Below are 19,191 nucleotides of genomic sequence, written 5' to 3' on the forward strand. Positions count from 1 at the left end.
GGTGAGAGGATTCACCAGAGACAGAATGGGGAGCAGAACAGGCAGATCAACAAAGCACACTGCTGAGGGGAGCAGTGGGCATGTCAGGAGAGGTCTGCCCCGCCATGTGGGTCACCTCCAGGGCGGGGATTAAACTCATGCTGAAGTGGCTTTAGCTTCTCAGTGCTGTGTTTAACCTGCTGCAACACCAGGGATGGCCTACACCCCAATTCTTATGTACATAGATTAAAAAAAAAAAGTCTTAAAAAAAAAGAATGTGGCTGTCAACTAAGATGTTCCTTGTGGTGATGTGGCTGATGACAGCAAAAGTGACCCACCCATGGAAACAGTTGTTTTCACTACTCTGGTGATTTTTGGGAAGCCATCCTGGCAAAAACAGTAATGGTGTGCCCCTGTGCTGGTTTGTATTAGTAAAGTCCATGTGTCACATGTGTTTCTTATAAAACTATATCAAACAAAGATAAACTACAGAAAAAAATATAGAAGTTTAAGAATCTTTTACATAATTAATATAGGACAAGAGGAAAACAAATATGACAACATATTTACTCTACTAGAGACTACTTAAAGTGGTACTTATTGACTGAGAATTAACCAGGCTGTAATATGAAAAAAAAAATGGTAGAGAATAGGGATCATAACCTGCACCCACAATCAGGGGATGGTCCCAAATATGTTTACCTGGGTCAGGATATAGGGGACTTTCAAAGGATCAAGCAGGGAAACACACTGAACTTAGGCTATTATGAAGTTTTTTGGGTTGTTTTTTAAGTTATTTGTATATGATTGGTTGACACCTTCAAATAGAAGGCTGCATTGTAGTGTCAGTTGTTTCCATCAGCAGATATCAACCAAATGCTGAGTCAGGCTGCCTGGCTAATTCATTCAGAGGTCTCCACATGGCAGTTAGTGACAAAACAGAATCTGTTAGAATGAACATAATTTCCACAGTAATTAGAATATATATATATTTTTATTGACAGTTAATTGATGTGTAACATTATATTAGTTTCAGGTGCAGGTACAACAAATAATGAGGTCTTATTTGTATACATTGCAAAATGATTATTATAAAAGTGTCATTAACTGTCATGATCTTACCTAATTACCAACAATTTTTCTCCTGTTATAAGATGTCTCTCTCTTTTTTAAAAAAAAATATTTATTTTTATGTAGAAGAACTAGGGTATAGGCTAGAAGTGCAGGGGGTGGAAGGATTTACCAGAGACAGGTTGGGAGCAAACCAGGTGAACCTACTGCTGAGGGGAACAGATGGCAAGGTAGGGGAGGTCTGCTGCACCCTATGTGGGTGAATTCCCTGGTGGGGGATCAAACTCAGGCCATAGCAGTGATAGCTGCTTAGCCCCTAGTTCACTAAGGAGGCCCTGTTGTGACATTTCTTAAGATTTATTGTTAACAAGGTGAGCAATGACTGTACAGTAGAGTGTACTTCAGCCCACCAATAGCAAAAGGGTGGGTGTGAACCCCAGAACACCTGCTTTGACTCCACCATACCCTGTGAGTGAAACCAGGCAAGTGGAGGGTGGATCCAGAAGCCCCATGAGCATTATCTGTGAGAGAGCCCTTCAGCCCACACACAGCACCAGAGATTGTGCAAACCCAGCACAACTTGCTGATACCACCTGGTCCTATATGAAAAGGCACTTGTAAGGGGAACCCAGCAACACAGACTTGGCAGCCTCCAGGGCTAATGCCTATCAACCCATCCACAGGGTCACAATCTTTGCACCAGACTCAGCCTACCACCAGTCCTGGATGTCCCAATAGGAGAACCCCAAAGTCACTCCCACCAGCACCAGTGGAGCAATGGCCTTGTGCATGGGACAAAACTGAAAGCAATCAACAGGAAGAAACAAAAATACAAAGAGCCATGCAAACCCTCTGAGGAACAGCATACCACAAAAAGAAAATCAGCCCCCAGAATTCAACAACACTGACATGGAATAATTTCTCTCCCTGAGATAAAAGGAATTCAGAATTGCCACAGTAAAAATTTTAGAGAAGAAGAAAAGAAAAAGAATGATATGAGCAATAAAATCAATAACTGAAGAATGAAAATGAGTCTTTAAAAAATAAGGGAAATGCAGGATGTTAAAAGATCAAAGAGGCATTAAAGAATTCTGCAAAAAAACAACAAAGACAGAATTGATGAAATGGAAGAAAAAAATCAATACTCTAGAAGATATAAAAAGAACAAGAAAGTAAAAGAAAGAGATGGAGGAAGGGGGTAAAAAACGAAGAAATACCTCAAGATTTACCTGACTCCAAAAGGAAAGGAAATATTAGAGTTATAGGAATCCCAGAAAGTGAAAGAAACCAAGAACCTATTCAAGGAAATAATAGAGAAAACTTTCCAAACATGAAGAAGGAAATTAAAATAGACATACAGGGAAGTTAGTAGAAAGCAAATTACAATAATAATAATAATAAACAAAAAGGAGAACCGCAGCAAGATACATAATAGCGAAGCTTCCAAAAGTCCAAGACAAAGAAGAAATGTGAACTTAATTATAGAGAAGAAACAGATAACTTATAAAAGAAAACCAGTTAAACTCATATTAGGCTTCTCTGAAGAAACACTAATGGCAAAAAAAAAAAAAAAAGAAAGAAAGAAAAGAATGGGGTAACATATTTTAAAACCTCCAAGATAGGGCCCTCCCTGGTGGCGCAGCGGGTTAAAGCACAGAACAAAGAAGCCTAAGCCACTTCCGCATGAGTTCTATCCCCACCTGCCCTGGAGGAGATCCACATGGCGGGGTAGACCTCTCCTGACCCGCCCGCTGCTCCCCTCAGCAGTGTACTTTGTCGATCTGCCTGTTCTGTGCCCCACTCTGTCTCTGGTGAATCCTCTCATCCTCCGCATCTCTGGCCTGTACCCCAGTTCTGTACAAATAAATAAATCGTTAAAAAAAAAAACAACAAACCTCCAAGATAAAAAAAAAAAAAAAGAAAGAAAAACCAAAAAATCCAGCCAAGAAAACTTGATCCTGCAACACTGTCTTCCAATGTGAGGAAAAAGAAAGGACCTTCTCAGACAAACAAAATCTTCAGAAATTCACTACTACCAAATCCCCACTCAAAGAAATATTAAAAGAAGCTTAAAAATCTAAATTAAAGAGGAATGAAATGGAAGAACAGAACAAGGAAATGAATAGAAACACAAGATGGTAAACACAATGGCAATTATAGGCTTCCATGTGTCAATAATCACCTTACACATAAATGAACTAAATTCTTAGAAAAGAAAGAAGTCACAGGGTAGTAAGTTGAAGTAGAAAATAGAACCCAACCTTCTACTGTCTCCAGGAAACACACTTAAGAATCAAAGATAAACATAGATTAAAATTAAAAGTCTAGAAAACAATTCTACAAATAGGCAAAAGCTCCCCACCCCCTACCCCCCAACTCCTTCAAAGAAGGCAGAGACAACCCTATTTATGACAGGTAAAACAGACTTCAAACTTAAAAAAAAAGTGACAAGAGATATTGATGGTCATGAAATAATGGTCAAGGGGACAGTACACCAGAGAATATTAATACTAATCAATATTTATGCACCCAACAAAGACAGCAAAATACATGAGACAGTTACTTTTTAAACCGAAAACAGATATTGGAGAAAATTCCTATGTGATAGGAGACTTCAACACCCCATTTTCACCAATGGAAAGATCAATGAGACAAAAATAAACAAAGACACAATATCCCTAAACAAAGACTTAGAATACTGGGCCTGACATCTATAGTACACTAAACCCAAAAAACACTGAATAAACATTTTTCTCACTTGCACAGGAATTATTTATTGTCCAGGACAGATCACATAATGAGACATAAGACAAACCTAAGTAAATACATGAAGATCAAAATCATGCCAGCTATCTTCTCTGACCATAAAGGCATCAAACTAGAAATCAATTACAAAATGAAAGGATCACTCCCCTTACCCGTTAAATGGAGACTGAAAATCATGCTACTAAAATACTACTGGCTCAGTGGGAAAATTAAAGAAGACACCGAGAAATATGCTGAGACAAATAGCAAAGAGGACATAACTTTTGAGAATATATAGGACACAGCAAAAGCATTAATAAGAGGAAAATACAGAACAACACAGGCCCACATCAAGAAACAAAAGAATCCAGAAAAACAATCTAATCTTGAATCTCAAAGAACTAAAAACAAACAACAAAAAGATCCAAAAATCAGCAGAAAAAAGGAAATAATAACTCAAGCAGAAATAAATGAAATAGAAATTAAGAAGACAATGGAGGGTCCTCCCTGGTCGCACAGTGGGTTAAAGCACAGCACTGAGAAGCTAAAGCCACTTCAGCATGAGTTTGATTCCCTGCCCCAGAGGTGATCCATATGGCATGGTAGACCTCCTGACCCGCCCACTGCTCCCTTAGCAGTGTACTTCATCAATCTACCTGTTCTACTCCCCACTTTGTCTCTGGTGAATCCTCTCACCACCCCTGCACCTCTGGCCTGTACCCCAGTGCATAAATAAATAAATATTAAAAAAAAAGACAATGGAAAAGATCAATAAAACCAAAAGATCAATAAAACCAAGATCAACAAAAAATAAACAAAATAGACAAGCCTCTAGCTAGATGCACAAAGGAAAAAAGGAAAGAAATCAAATAAATAGGGCCATAAATGAAAGAGTTGAAATTGTAACAGACACAGCAGAAAACCAGATGTTAATCAGAGATTACTATAAACACTTATATGCTAACAAGTCCAACAACCTAGATGAGGTACAAATTGTCTTACAATTTTATAATCATCCAAAATTGAATAAAGGAGATAGAAAACCTAAACAAGCCAATTACAAGTAGCAAAATTGAAACAACAGTAAAAACCTTCCCTGGGTCCTCCCTGGTGGCGCAGCGGGTTAAAGCACTGCACTAAGAAGCTGAAACCACTTCCGCATGAGTTCGATTCCCGCCTGCCCAGGAGGTGACCACATGGTGTGGCAGACCTCTCCTGACCCACCCGCTGCTCCCCTCAGCAGTGTACTTCGTCAATCTGCCTGTTCTGCTCCCCGCTCTGTCTCTGGTGAAGTCTTTCGCGACCCCTGAGTCTCTGGCCTGTACCCCAGTTCTGTATGCACAAATAAATAAATCTTAAAAAAAAAAAAAAAGAAAAAAACCTTCCCAAAACAGAAGCCCAGATCCAGATGCCTTGACAAGTGAGTTCTATCAAATATTCAAAGATAAACTAGTACCTATCCTACAAAAAATAAAAAATCTTCAAAAAATGTTTTGGGAAAAAAGGGATACTACCAAATACCAAGTACATTTTATGAAGCCAACCAAAAACAAGGACAACACACATAAAGAAAACTACAGCCCAATCTGCCTAATGAACACAGATGCAAAATTCTCAACAAAATTCTAGCAAATCAAATCCAATAATACATCAAAAGGATAACACATGATGACCAAATGGGACTTATACCAGGGACACAAGGTTAGTTCACCATGTAGAAATCAATTGACGTAATTCACTATGTCAACAAAAATGAAAATATAAATCATATGATGATATTAATAGGTTTAATAGATGCCAAGAAAACATCTGATAAAGTTGTACATCCATGTATGATGAAAGGCCTTGAAAATCTTGGAATAGAAGGAATATAACTTAATAAATACATATATGACAAACCTACAGCCAGTATCACTCTTTATGGTGAAAAACTGAAAGCCTTCCCTTGAAGATATGGAACAAGACAACGTTGCCCATTCTTGCACTACTTTTTCTATGTAATGCTGGAAGTTCTAGCTAAAGAAATTAGGCAGGAGAAAGACATACAAAGAATCCAAATAGGGAAATGAAAAGTAAAACTATCACTTTTTACAGATGATATAGTAATATAGAGTATACCCTAAAGACGCCACAGAAAAACTATCAAAACAATAAAGCAGTTTAGCATAGCAGATTACAAAATCAACATACAAAAATCAGTTGCCTTCTATATGTAAACAATCTTCGGAAGAAGAAGAAATCAAGAAAACCATTCCATTTAGTTATACCAAAAAAATTTAAATACCTGGGAATTAACCTCACAAAGGAGGTGAATGACCAAGCAAAGAAAATTACAAACATCGATAAAAGAAATAGCTGATGACACAAAGAAATGGAAAGACATTTCCTGCTCATAGATCAGTAGAATTAAGATCATTAAAATGTCTATCCTACCAAAAGCAATTTATAGATTCAGTGCAAATCCATTAAAAATCTCAATGGTTGGAATATTACTCAGCAACCAAAAAAAAAAGGAACACATGTCTTTTGCAGCAACATGGATGGAGCTGGAAAAGATCATGTTTAGTGAGATAAGCCAGAAAGAGAAAGAAAAATACCGAATGGTTTTGCTCATAGCAGGAGTATAATGGACCAGGCGAGAAAATAATAATAATGAAGTCAGATACCAGAGACATTTTATGGGGGTGGAGTGGGGAATGGGATCAAAAACGGTTGGGGGGAGGGAAGTGCACTGGACTATGGTGATGGCACTTGGGTGACTTGGTGATGGGAAACCCGCGGGGATTACAATTGAGATTAAAAAAAAATGTACAAAATGATGTAAAAATAAACTATTATAAAAAAGCCTTAAATCAGTTTAAAAAATCTGAATGACATTCTTCAAAGAAATAGAGCAAATATGGATGAAATTCATATGGAAACACAAAACCACCTCCAATAGCCAAAGCTCTCCTGACTAAAGAATGGAAGAATGGAAGTACTGCATGCCCATACTTCAAGCTATACTACAAAGCCATAATAACTAAAAAAGTATGGTACTGTAACAAAACAGACACACAAACCAATGGAATCAAGTTGAAAACTTATAAAACCACACATATATGGACAACTAATCTATGGCAAAAGAGCAAGGAACACACCTTGACACAAGGACAGTTTCTTCAATAAATGGTGCTGAGAACACTGGACCACTACATCTAAAAGAATGAAACTAAACCAATACCTCACCCCATATACAAAAAACAACTCAAAATGGATGAAAGACCTGAACGTAAGACCTGAAGCCATAAAATACATAGAGGAAAACATAGGCAAAACACTCCATGACATACATTTCAGAGACATCTTTGAAGACCTGCACACACACTCACACACAAAGCAAAGAAAATGAGTCAAAGGAAAATACCTGAGACTATATCAAACTAAAATCTTCTGTACAGCAAAAGAGACAATAACCAAATGAATGACACCCTACAGATTGGAAGAAGTATTTATACTACATACAACTGATAAGGTACTTATATTAAAGATCTACAAAGAGCTTACACAATCCCCCCCACAAAAAAAAAAATAGCAGAAGAGCTAAAAAGATACTTCTACAAAGAGAAAATGTAGATGACCAACTGACCAACAGGCATATGTGAATATGCTCAATATGATGTATAATCAGGTAAATGCAAACCAAAACCACAATAAGGTACCACCTCACACCAGTAAGAATGGCCACATTAAAACACTGTCAACAACAAATACTTGTGAGAGTGTGGAGAGAAATAAATCCTCTTACACTGCTGGTGAGAACATAAACTGGTCCAGCCACTAAAGAAAACTGTGGAGGGCCCTCAAATTGTTTTAAGAAAAGGTCTTCCATATGACTCACCAATCCAATTCTACGACTCTACCCAAAGGATGCAAAAACAAAAAACAAACAAACAAACAAAAAAACATTAATTTTAAAGGAAATCTGGACTCCTGTTATTTTTGTAGCATTATTTACAAAAGTTAACATATGGAAACAATGCAAATGCCCCAAAACAGATGACTGAGTCAAGAAGATGTGATACATATACACAATGGAATATGATTCACTGATCAAAAAAACAAACAAACAAACAAACAAAAAACCAAAAACATGTCATTTGCAGCAACATGGATGGAGCTAAAGGTTATTATGCTCAGAAGGAAAAAGAAAAACAAATATTGACTGGTTTCAGCTATAGAAGAAATATAGGTAAATCAAACAAGAGGTCAGAAAAAATAAAGAAAAACTAACAGGCAAATTATATATACAAGACATACAATGATGGTGTGGGGAGGAAGGGTACAAAACAGTGGCAGAAGAGTATGCGAGATTATGGTGATGTTCCAGGTGATTTGGGAGTGGGCCTTCTACAGGGATTACACCTGAGAGGATAAATCAAACGTTATATAAAACTTAATGATGATGTGAATAAATAAATCTACTGTCTTAGTAACCTTCAAATATGTAGTAGAGCATTATTAGCTATCATCCTTATGGTGTACAAGATATCTCTAGGACTTATTTATTTTTTCACTAGTGGGTTGTATCTTTTGATGTCCTTAACCCATTTTTTCCACCTCTCCACCCACACCAATACATCTCTGGCAACTACTAATATGTTCTTCTCTATGAACTTAGTTTTTTGTTTGTTTGTTTGTTTGTTTTTAGGTTTCACACATAGGGTGTTATAGTGTTTGTCTTTATATTGATTTATTTCATAAACAATGCCCTCAAAATCCATTTATTTTGCTCAACTGGCAAGATTTCATTACTTTTTGTGGCTAAATTACGTAGGTATATAATTCTGCGTATATAGCAATATAAATGGATGAGTGGATAAAGAAAATGGTTGATGTGTATCCACTCATCCCTTGATAGACATTTAGGTTGTTTCCATATCATGGTTTAATAGAAAATATAACGTACATGGGATACCTGTATCTTTTCAAGTTAGTGTTTATATTTTCTCTGTATAAGGAGAGGTGGTATTGCTGGATCAATTGTAGTTACATTTTTTTAATTTTTTGAGAATCTGACAGTATTTTACATTGTTCAGTATGTACTTTTTGCAGTCCCATCAACAGTAGACAAGGGATCCTTTTTCTGTTCATCCTTGGCAACAATTGTTATCTTTTGTCTTTTAATAATAGCCATTATGATATATTTGAAATGTCTCATTGTAGATTTGATTTTCATTTCCTTCATGAGTGATTTTGAACATCTTTTCATGTATCTGTTAGTACCCTGTATGCCTTCTTTGCCAAAATGTCCATTCACATCTTCTGTCCATTTGTGTGTGTTGTGCATTATAACATTGTATAAGTTCCTGCTGTGCATTCTTATAATTAATAAGTATATATATACATTAAGTTCAAATCTATCCTTCAACTTACCATCACCCATTTTTTCCCAGTTTATCTACCCCTTCTTTAGTAAATGGCTGTAGAGTCAAAAGTTTATTTTTGTTTTATTTAATTCATCTGTTTCTTTATTTTCTTTATATATGATGTGAAATTATATTGTTTGCTTTTTGTTATCTCTCTTCACTAAACATAATATCTCTGCAGGCCATCAGTTTTGTTACAAATGGCAGGATTTAATCTTTTTCGTAGCTGAATAGTATTCAATTATGTATATACCTCAGCATTTGTATCCATTCATTAGTCAATGGGCTTTTACTTGTTTTCAGTTATTGACTATTATTAACACTGTTTCAGTGGACATGGGTGCATATCTGTCATCAAATATATACTATGTCTTGTTAATCCATCTCATGTTTTTAGGGTTTTTATTGTTAGATGTTTTACTTTCAACTGTTAGCATATTTTGAGTTCCTCGCGTGTGTTTTATAAGATGGTGATTGAATTTCACACTTTCACATGTGAATCTCCAGTACTCTCCACCATTTAGTGAAAGGACACAATTCATATTATGTATTATTGAGTCCCTTGTCATAATTTAATTGACCATATGTTCTTTGGTTTATCTCAACCTATTTTGTCTCACTCATCAATGCATCTTTTTATGACAGTTCCATACTGTTTTGATGACTACAGCTATGTAACATAGTGTGAAATCAGAGAGAATGATGCCTTTACTTTTTTTTTTCTTTTCAAGACTGCTTAGGCTATTTTGGATATATTTCTTTAAGATTTATTTATTTATGCATACAAGATCTGGGGTACAGGCCAGAGGGGTGGGGAGTGAGAAGATTCACCAAAGGCAGAGTAGGGAACAGAACAGGAAGATTGACCAACACACACTGTTGAGGGGAGCAGCAAGTGAGACAGGAGAGGTTTCTATGCCATGTGAAACCTCCCTGTCCAGGGACTGAATCTGTGCTACAGTGGCTGAGGGTAGCTTCATAGTGTTTTGACTTAACCCCTTGAGCCACCAAGGAGGCCCCTACTTTGGGTCTTTTGTAGTTCTGTGCAAATTTTAGGATTATTTGGTCTATACATTGGAATATTGTTAAAGATTGTATCAAATATGTAAACTGCTTTGGGATGTATGGATTTTTAACAATAATATTTCTTCTAATGCTTGGTAATGAAATATAGTTCCATGTATTTACATCTTCTTTGATTTCTTTAATCAATATCTTATTACAAAGTTTTTAAACATGGTTTTATCTGCACTTGGTATTTTATCACTTTTGATTCAGTTGCAGGTGGTATTGTTTTCTTAATTTCTCTGATAGTTCATTTTGTGTATAAAACAAAAAAATTTGTATCATATGTTTTTTCTGAATTTGTTAACTGTTCTAATAGTTAACATATATATATATACATATATATGTAAACTTATAAATGTTTACATTTATATGTATATATACACATATATGATGTATGTGTGTATATGTATGTGCGTGTGCATGCATGTTTATATATAATATGTTATCTACAAATTTGACATTTTCATTTTCTTTTCAGTTTGGAGACTTTTTTCTTTTTCTTGAATATAAACTTTTATATCAATCCTGAATGTTATCAAGACAGATTCTTGATAATTCGGTTTTGTGATTTACAAATTTACAATTTTGCCTATCTCTAACACATAACTAAGCAGTCACATGGAGGAGGGCTAGCAGGGAGGAACAGGGGAGCAAGACTTTCAGAGAATATGATGAGGATTTCTCAGACCTATGCTGATAGAGAACTCACAGCCTTTCTGAGGAATAGCCATAATATGTTTTTTTAATAGTAGGTGTCACTCTAACTATGCACTTTAATCACAGCTTACCTCAGGCTGTTCATCCAGTATAGCTTAACATTTTTATGCTACATGCCTACTCCTTTAAAAAAATCTTTCATGCAAGAATTATTCCTTTCCTGCTGCTTTACTGGCCAAAAATACTGTACTGTTTCTTATAATAACTCTTTGGATTATTTCATGTCTGTGGTAAAGAAATACTTTGTAGATTTTCAATTCATTTATTTTTTAATATACCTCACCAAATTCAGTACTTTATTTGGGGGAATAATTTTAAATGAATGACAGACTGCCATTAAAATTATGCTGTCACAGCCACTCTGGTGGTGCAAGGGTAAAAGTCCATTTCCAGCCACTGTAGACTCAGTTCCATTCAGCCCAGGAACCTAACCCATGTAGTACAGCAGACTTCATACCTCATCTGCTGCTCCCCTTAGCAGTGGGTTTCAGTAGATTTGCCTATTCTGCTCCCCACTCTGTCTCTAGTACGTTATCTCACCCCCCACCCACATCTGACCTACACCTCAGTTCTTATGTGCATAAATAAAATAAATCTTAAAAAATAATATAAATAAATAAAATTATTCTACCACTTAGCCATATTTATGGCTACCTTAATCTCTTCACATTACTTCTAAGTAGAAATATGAATTCTAATGTATTTATCTTAAGTCCATGTTATTCACAAGACTGATAATTAGTTATTTATTAAAGTTTACTTAATTTCATGGATTTACCAGGTACAAATGATGATTCGGTAGCAAAGGATTCTAAAATACTGATCTGTGCTATGTGTTTTTAGATACATTTTACAATTCTCATAATGTTTTGAAGTATTTATTACCATCCACTGTTCACTAAGGGATAGTAGACTCAGAGACACTAAATGTTTACCTGAGTTTACCTAACTGCATGTAAAGGTCAGGATTCAAGTGCAGTTTTTGTTTGACACCTCTTCTTATACAGTGAGCTTTCTACCTTAGGAATGCCTTCTCAAGCAGGATTCTAAAATTCTTTCATTTACATCAGGTGTACAAATTTCAGCAATTTGTAATTCTGAAAGCTGTTTTCCTAGATCACTTTCTCGGAGGCAATGTGTAGTATTGAACCTCTAGGTCATAGATCCTAGAAGACAAATGGGATCTTGTTGTCATCACTTAAAAGTTGACTAACAATAAATTCGGTGAGCCTCAGTTTTCTGACATAAATAGAAATTATATGTCTCATGTTTCTGATTAAAAAATGTAAGGAAAGCAACATTGTCTGCTCTGTGTTTTTGATAAATAAAATGTATTTATTATGCACTGATTCTCATTTTGAACCTTAATGTGCTTATGAGAAAATGTTATATACTCTCTAGTTGATCACATCATTTTGCAGTATATATCTACTTTTGTAAACATCAATTTCATGTAATTTATATTGTAAAGACATTTATATATCGTATGTAATAAGTCATAAAACATTTTCTTTGTTGCTGTTCCTTTCAGACTGAAATGGGACACATACATTTTTCACCCTCACAGAAAAGATAGAATTACTTTCTAAAAAGAGGAACATGGATATTTGTCTTAACGTGTGTCATTACGGAAACTAAGAGATGCCAGCATTTGTAACGTGGATAAAGGCTGATCTGTGTTGATGGAAAGGGCCCTCTTGTGTCCCATTATGCTTGTTGAAAGGCCCCACATTATCAAATGCAGCACATGTCCTATCTGTCCAGGTGCTTAATGTTAAGATCTCAGCTCACATTTGGGTATATTGTTTGGATTCAGACAAGTGCATTATAAAATGGATAATCCCAAATGAAGAATTAGAAGATGTGTTTGTTAATTCATTGTAACCCATTTGGTTTTGACTGTAAGAGATAACAAAAATATCCTTCAAACTAATATGCTGGTGTAACACACACCTCCCATAGCTAATAGTTGTGTAGGTGGAGTTGCTAAGTTGATGTCCTAAAATGGAGCATTCATGATTGTTTTGACATTTATTTGCCAGATCAATTTAGTATAAGAAGAAAAAGAGTAAGTTATAATACCAGAATCATTATTTTCATACTAAATATAGATCTTTTATTTCTTGTTTAATGAAGCTTATTTTATCCTTTCATTGAGTTTTGTTACCTTTTTTATATTTTTCAGAAAGTTGTAGCTAGGAAGAACCTGTGATCAAGATAGTTGCTGTTATTAGTCAGAAAATAGTCAATATTTTAAAAAAGAAATGCAGTATGATTTTTGCTATTAACCATCATTGGATATGAATTAAAGTTGTAGTTTCTATTCATAAACGTGTGTAACCTGGGCTAGTTAACTAAGTTTTTTTTTTCCTTAATTTATGTGTGTGTGTGTGTGTATGTGTAAAAGAACTAAGCCTGAGATGTGTGAGAGGATTCATAAAAGACAGAGTAGGGAGCAGGAAAGGTGGATCTACTGAAATCCACTGCTGAGGGGAACATTGGGTAAGAGAGGAGAGGCCTGCTCAACTATATACAGATCAATTCCTTGGCTAGGGATTAAACTCAGGCTTTACCAGTAATAGTGCTGAAACTTAAATGCAAGGCCACCAGGGAAATCCTTATTTCTTATAGCACTCATTTGCCTTTCCTGTAAGAAGGAAGTAATGCTATTGTTGGATATATACTGCCAAGTATCAACCTCGGATCTAACAAGTGAAGAATGTAAAAATATTTTCTAAGTTTAACTGAGTCTATAAATTGGCCTCTTATTCATTCATTCAAAAAACCTTAACACTTTGAACATATTCAATAATTGAATTAAAATTAGTGATATATATTTAATTTCTATGACATTAAAGAAAGCATTTGTAGGACTCAAATCTGATTTTATTTATATTGTTGTCTTTAGTGATTAACAAAGTACCATATTCATAATTGATGCTCAATATTATTTGTAATCTTGAAAACTAAAGAAAGGAGAAGAAAGTTAAGACAATTAACTGGCAATTGGCAGTTAATACAGAATGTTGAAGAGAAAAACATTGATCAAAGCAAAAATGTCATTTGTGTATAATAATTTAGAAGAATCCACACCAGATATAATTCAGTTTTGCTTAAAAACAAGGTCATCATCTTCATTAAATATGCTGAGCGGGGTAAACTAGAAATGTTAATTTTCGATATCAACAAATGATCCTAGTTGATTTGGTTCTTCATATTAATTTGAGTGTGCATGTCAATTTTTTTCAGCTCAGCTCAGCATTTTTTCCTGTTTATCCAAACAATGTCCAGAGGTTACTTATTTTTAATTACCCCTTCATAGAACAGTTAAAAAAAATATGCTTCCCCACCAATTTAAAATTCTTATCTGAGAACAAAGTCCCTGGTTGTCCTCCATTTTTTTTCTGTGGGGCTGTGGGGTGGGGGGTTGAGGAAGTGTGGCAGGATTGGGAGAAGCACTGGATGAGAGAGATCACTCAAAGTCCAAAGGAGCGATGGAAAGCCTAAGAGTTTACACAAGGTATGATGTGCAGCCCCTAAACAAAGGCATTCTGCTGTTTATTAGTGTCAAGTACAAAGATGGAGCAGGTACTTGGGGACTATATATGCATGGGGGATGTGAGCTTCAGTATGTTGACCAGGGGTTATTGCTTTGGGGGCTCCATTGTTCCTGCTGGTCAAAGCTATTATATCTGTTTCAAAATCTTCCTGCCCTTTTCAGCTGATCTCAGTTTCCCAGCATGTTCTTCATACCAGGACTTTTGTCTTGGTGAGTGGCCCATGCATAACCCTACATACAGCTGATAAGCAGGAAGGAACCCCGGACTCAAAGACAATGGCCCAGAATAAAGAGGACCCAGGTCCCACATCCTTAAAAAGTAAACTTACAATTTGGGCCTGAGAAAACCCTAAGACACATACTATGAACTACCAATATCTCAAACTTTTTCCCTAGTGTGCACTAGTTTAATGTGGTTAGTGCATTACACATGTTAGCAGTGGATTCCACCATCAGAATGGGAAATCATAAAAGTTACACAGAAACACTCTATTTTGAATATCTAAATAAAGCTAGTTTATTTGATTATTAAGCAGCTTTTCAGAAAAAATATACTTTAATATAGAATAAAAGTATATAGGGGCTTCCCTGGTGGCACAGGGGTTAAAGGCAGCACTTTTAAGCTGTTACCAGCCACTGGAGCACGAGTTCTATCCCCGGCCAGGGAGGTGACCCATATGGCTCATCAAACCAAGCCTGCCTAGTCTACTGCTCCTCTCAGCAGTGTATTTCGGTAGGTCTGCCTGTTCTGCTCCCCATTCTGTCTCTAGTGAATCCTCTCACCACCCTCTTTGGCCCCCACATGCACCTCTGAGGCACCTATACCCCAGTTCATATATGTATAAATAAATAAACTTTAAAACAAAAGAATAAAAGCAGATGTAAGATTTCAGTCTTTTTGCTTTCATAGACCTTATGACCTTATATAATCATTTGCTTCTCTTATTAAAAAAAAAGAATGTTTTAAATTACAATAAAATTTGGATGTAAATTACAGTGAAAAATTATAATTATGGTGACTTTATGTCTATAAAATGACTTATACAAGTTAAAGTAATAATTAGCAAAGACTTTAGCAAAGACTAAGTGGCCCACGTATTTTGAATCAAGGCTTCTTTTCCTATCTGTCCTGATTTTCATGAACTAGGACTCATTTGTGCATCATTGAATAAAACACAAAGTCCAAAGAAGTACTTCCATGCATATCATTTAAATATACAAATCTAAAAGGAAAATTGTTAGCATTTGTTTCTTTCCATAGTTAAAAATAGTCATGACCTTGAGTTGATTTTAATTTTAAATAGCTTTTAGATCTATGGATAAAATGTGGAAGCACTTATATAAACATCATCAGTAAGGAACCTTTATTAGAAATCATGGCGAAAGGACAGGTCAATAGAACACCAGTATTTTCAATCTTCACAGTAAAAATTACAAATTTTACTTATGAGTCATTCAGTGATTCTGTACTTTCCTAAATATTTGTTTAAATTCTTTTTAATGATTTATAGTTAAGAGAAAGTTCAGTTTGTTCTCTGTTGAATACCCTGGAGCTCAAAGTTAAATAAGTTTTCTGTGCTTAGGTTGATTTACTTCCCTGAAAGGAATCACAGTTCTGTCAAGTCCTCCTGTTCCTGCAGGACTGACTGTAATACAGAATATCTAGGCAGTATCCTCCACATGTTAGCAGTGGACTCCACCATCAGAATGGGAAATCATAAAAGTTACACAGAAACACTCTATTTTGAATATCTAAATAAAGCTAGTTTAGATTCATATCATATGTAGACTAGGTTCAGTTCCACCTGTGAAAAAATGGCCCTTAGCTTCTAAGGGTATGACTGAATATTCAAATCTAGATGGGTGAAATTAAATCACTAATCAATCTATGTAAGATCTTGTTTCTTTGATTTTCTTGGTCTTATTTTCAGCATCATGAGCTTAAGGCATGATATGTGAAGACCAAATCAATTTTGAATTACTTATTTGAAGTCTTTTAAAAAGGTTAGCATACTAGCACAGAATAGAAAAATGTTCATTCTCACCTAAACATACTCCATACTTAGCTCTGTTTCTAAAAGAGTAATACCGATTATATATATAAAAAAGGATTTTAATGAATAAATAATACTACTCATTCTGATGAAGGCAATATTGCCACCTAATAAGTTATTACAGATTTGTTTTGAAATTATTTGTCTGTGACCACTGAAGTACGTAGAGCTAAACACACAAAATGATTTATTCTATGATTATAAAACAACATGTTCTTTATTTCTCTACACCATGTGAAATTTTAACTTCAGAATATGATTTACAGGGCTTAAAGGATTTTGAAGAGTTGCTTTAACATACCAGTTTTTGTTATATATCTAAAGTGCTGGAAGTAAATTATCTTTTAATACCCCTGTGCACTCAATTTCATTTCTAACATGCATGTGGTGACAGTTGAATAGTGACATAAAATCTCTCAAGCTTCAAGTTAATTTTTCATCAGAAAAGGAAATCATATAGTTTTATAGATATAAAGAAAATAATTTTGTAGTCTTTGCAATATTATACATCACAGAATTTACATGACTAACATTAGGAAAACTTTGAAGTATGTGTATTTAAATCACAATTATTTGTTCAGATCTGCAATTCAAAAACATGATGCCTTCTTTAAAGCACTTGAGGAAAGTGACTGTTTTCTTTTGGGAAGCTATTTGGAGACTCAAAGAAGAACTGACATTTTATCTCTTCTTTATAATGCCAAGCAATCTGGGAATGATAGCCCAGATTGCACCACAATATTTGTATGGGAAAAGTATTTATTCCATTTAAAAAAAAATAGCAGATATTAACCATGTAGTTGATTATGTGGTCTACAAATGTTTCATGTTGAACAAACTGTGCTTTAATTATCTGTACAATTCCAGTTAGCTGCAAATTCAGTAAGATAGTGTCCAAATAGATAGAACTGACAAATCCAGCAAGTTGTGTGTGGAAATCTTTCAAAGAAGGAGAGTAGCTCAGGAAAAAACAAGGAAGATGTTCTTGGACTTGGAAGAAACTTTGTGACTTTTGAGAATGAGCTCAGTTACATAAAGAAGGGGAAATAGATAGTGGGTTGAGAAAAGTGAAGTAAAAAAAATAATCATTGATCAGTTCTTTGCAGTTCAGTTATAGTAAAGGTTGTGATAAAGATGAAGAGAAAGCCACAATCACAGAGCCTGCTTTATAGACTCTCTTCATTTGCAAAAGTGAAGGATAGTTGTATGCACTGATGAGGTAAGGTACCAGAAAAGAGTTAAGGGTTAGGAGAAAATAATGAGCACTATAAGATTGTTAATACTTCCTGATAATTGGGGAAAATTTTATCTTATGGTGACCCTCCTTGGTGTTACCGGGGTTAAAGTCTCAGCACTATCAAAATATTGCCAGCCACTGTGGTATGACTTCAATCCCCAGCCAGAGAGCTAACCTGTGTGGTCCAGCAGACCTGTCCTGACTAACCGACTGCTCCCCTCAGTAGATCTGCTTGCTCTGCTCCCCACTCTGTCTGTGGGGAATCTGCTCACCCTCCATACCACTGACCTACACCCCAGTTCTTATATTCATAAAACACATAAAAATAAATCTTAAAAATAATCCTATGTTAATGTACACACATCAATTTCTAACAGTTGTAGGTTGAAATAAGAGTAACTAGCAGCACACTATCAGATGGATATCTGCTTGAAAAGAAAGAGGTATGAAAATATTTTCTCAACAAAGAATTTCTACTCTTTCAAACTTACATTAATTGAATGGAAACAGTAGGGAAAAAGAAAGATGGGGGAGGCAAATGTGCTTCACTACCCTTTGTTGAAAGAAACTGGCACATTTCCCATGGCACTGAATCAATTTTTATCTTGGCAGTAAAACAGATTATTATAGCTACTGTGAGACATTGTTATTATAATTGAGCAGATCATGTGTGTGTGTTGTTTGTCTTTCCTAGTGAAAAAAACAATTGATGGTTGAGGTTGTCATACCAAGTCTAATGTCAGGATAAAATGACCTGGCCTTATTTGTGTTCTGTTTATATTTGTTGCAGCACCAAATGTGGCTCCTTCTGATGTAGGAGGTGGGGGTGGAAGCAACAGAGAGCTGACCATCACCTGGGCGGTAAGTATGAATAAATTACACATCCCAGAGGTTGTGTTGCCTATATTAATCTCAAATCCATTTTGTTTCCTGAAATAAATTTAAATAAAAGGAATGCCCAAAACACAAACACAGAATACATCAGTATTTCTTTTTCTTGACAACATAATCAGATTTTGCCATTTAATATGACTTAATGGGCATTTCCTACGCCCAGGTAGAGCCTGGATGCCAAAGGGACCTGTTGGCCTGAGAGATTAACATTCAGATATCTGGTGCCTGAGATATTTTGAACTTACACTGGTGTAATTTCTTTGGTAAATATAACGATTGGTCAGGCATTTAAGATTCAAAGATTCATTAAAGCTTTTGTATCTGTGAATTGGAGCTTGCTTTCTCACTTGAGATATATATTTTGATCACTATACAAGTGATCAAAATACCCAGTGACTTCCTGTTGAGATGTCCAAAACATTAAACTGTGATGACCCAAAGGGAGTTTTTTTTTTTTTT

General features: G+C 35.3%; 1 protein-coding gene across 2 annotated transcripts in view; it reads left to right on the plus strand.

The window, feature by feature from the left end:
• Positions 1-19,191, plus strand: part of CNTN1 (contactin 1) — a 289,880-nt gene that overhangs the window by 191,150 nt on the left and 79,539 nt on the right. For both annotated transcript variants that reach the window (XM_012734143.1, XM_012734142.1), the window contains exon 18: positions 18,629-18,699. In XM_012734143.1, the coding sequence (XP_012589597.1) occupies positions 18,629-18,699 (71 nt within the window). The remainder of the gene's footprint in view (positions 1-18,628; positions 18,700-19,191) is intronic.

This window comes from Condylura cristata, unplaced genomic scaffold, assembly GCF_000260355.1.
Source record: "Condylura cristata isolate star-nosed mole 26May11 unplaced genomic scaffold, ConCri1.0 scaffold00047, whole genome shotgun sequence".
In the NCBI taxonomy this organism is placed as follows: Eukaryota; Metazoa; Chordata; class Mammalia; order Eulipotyphla; family Talpidae; genus Condylura; species Condylura cristata.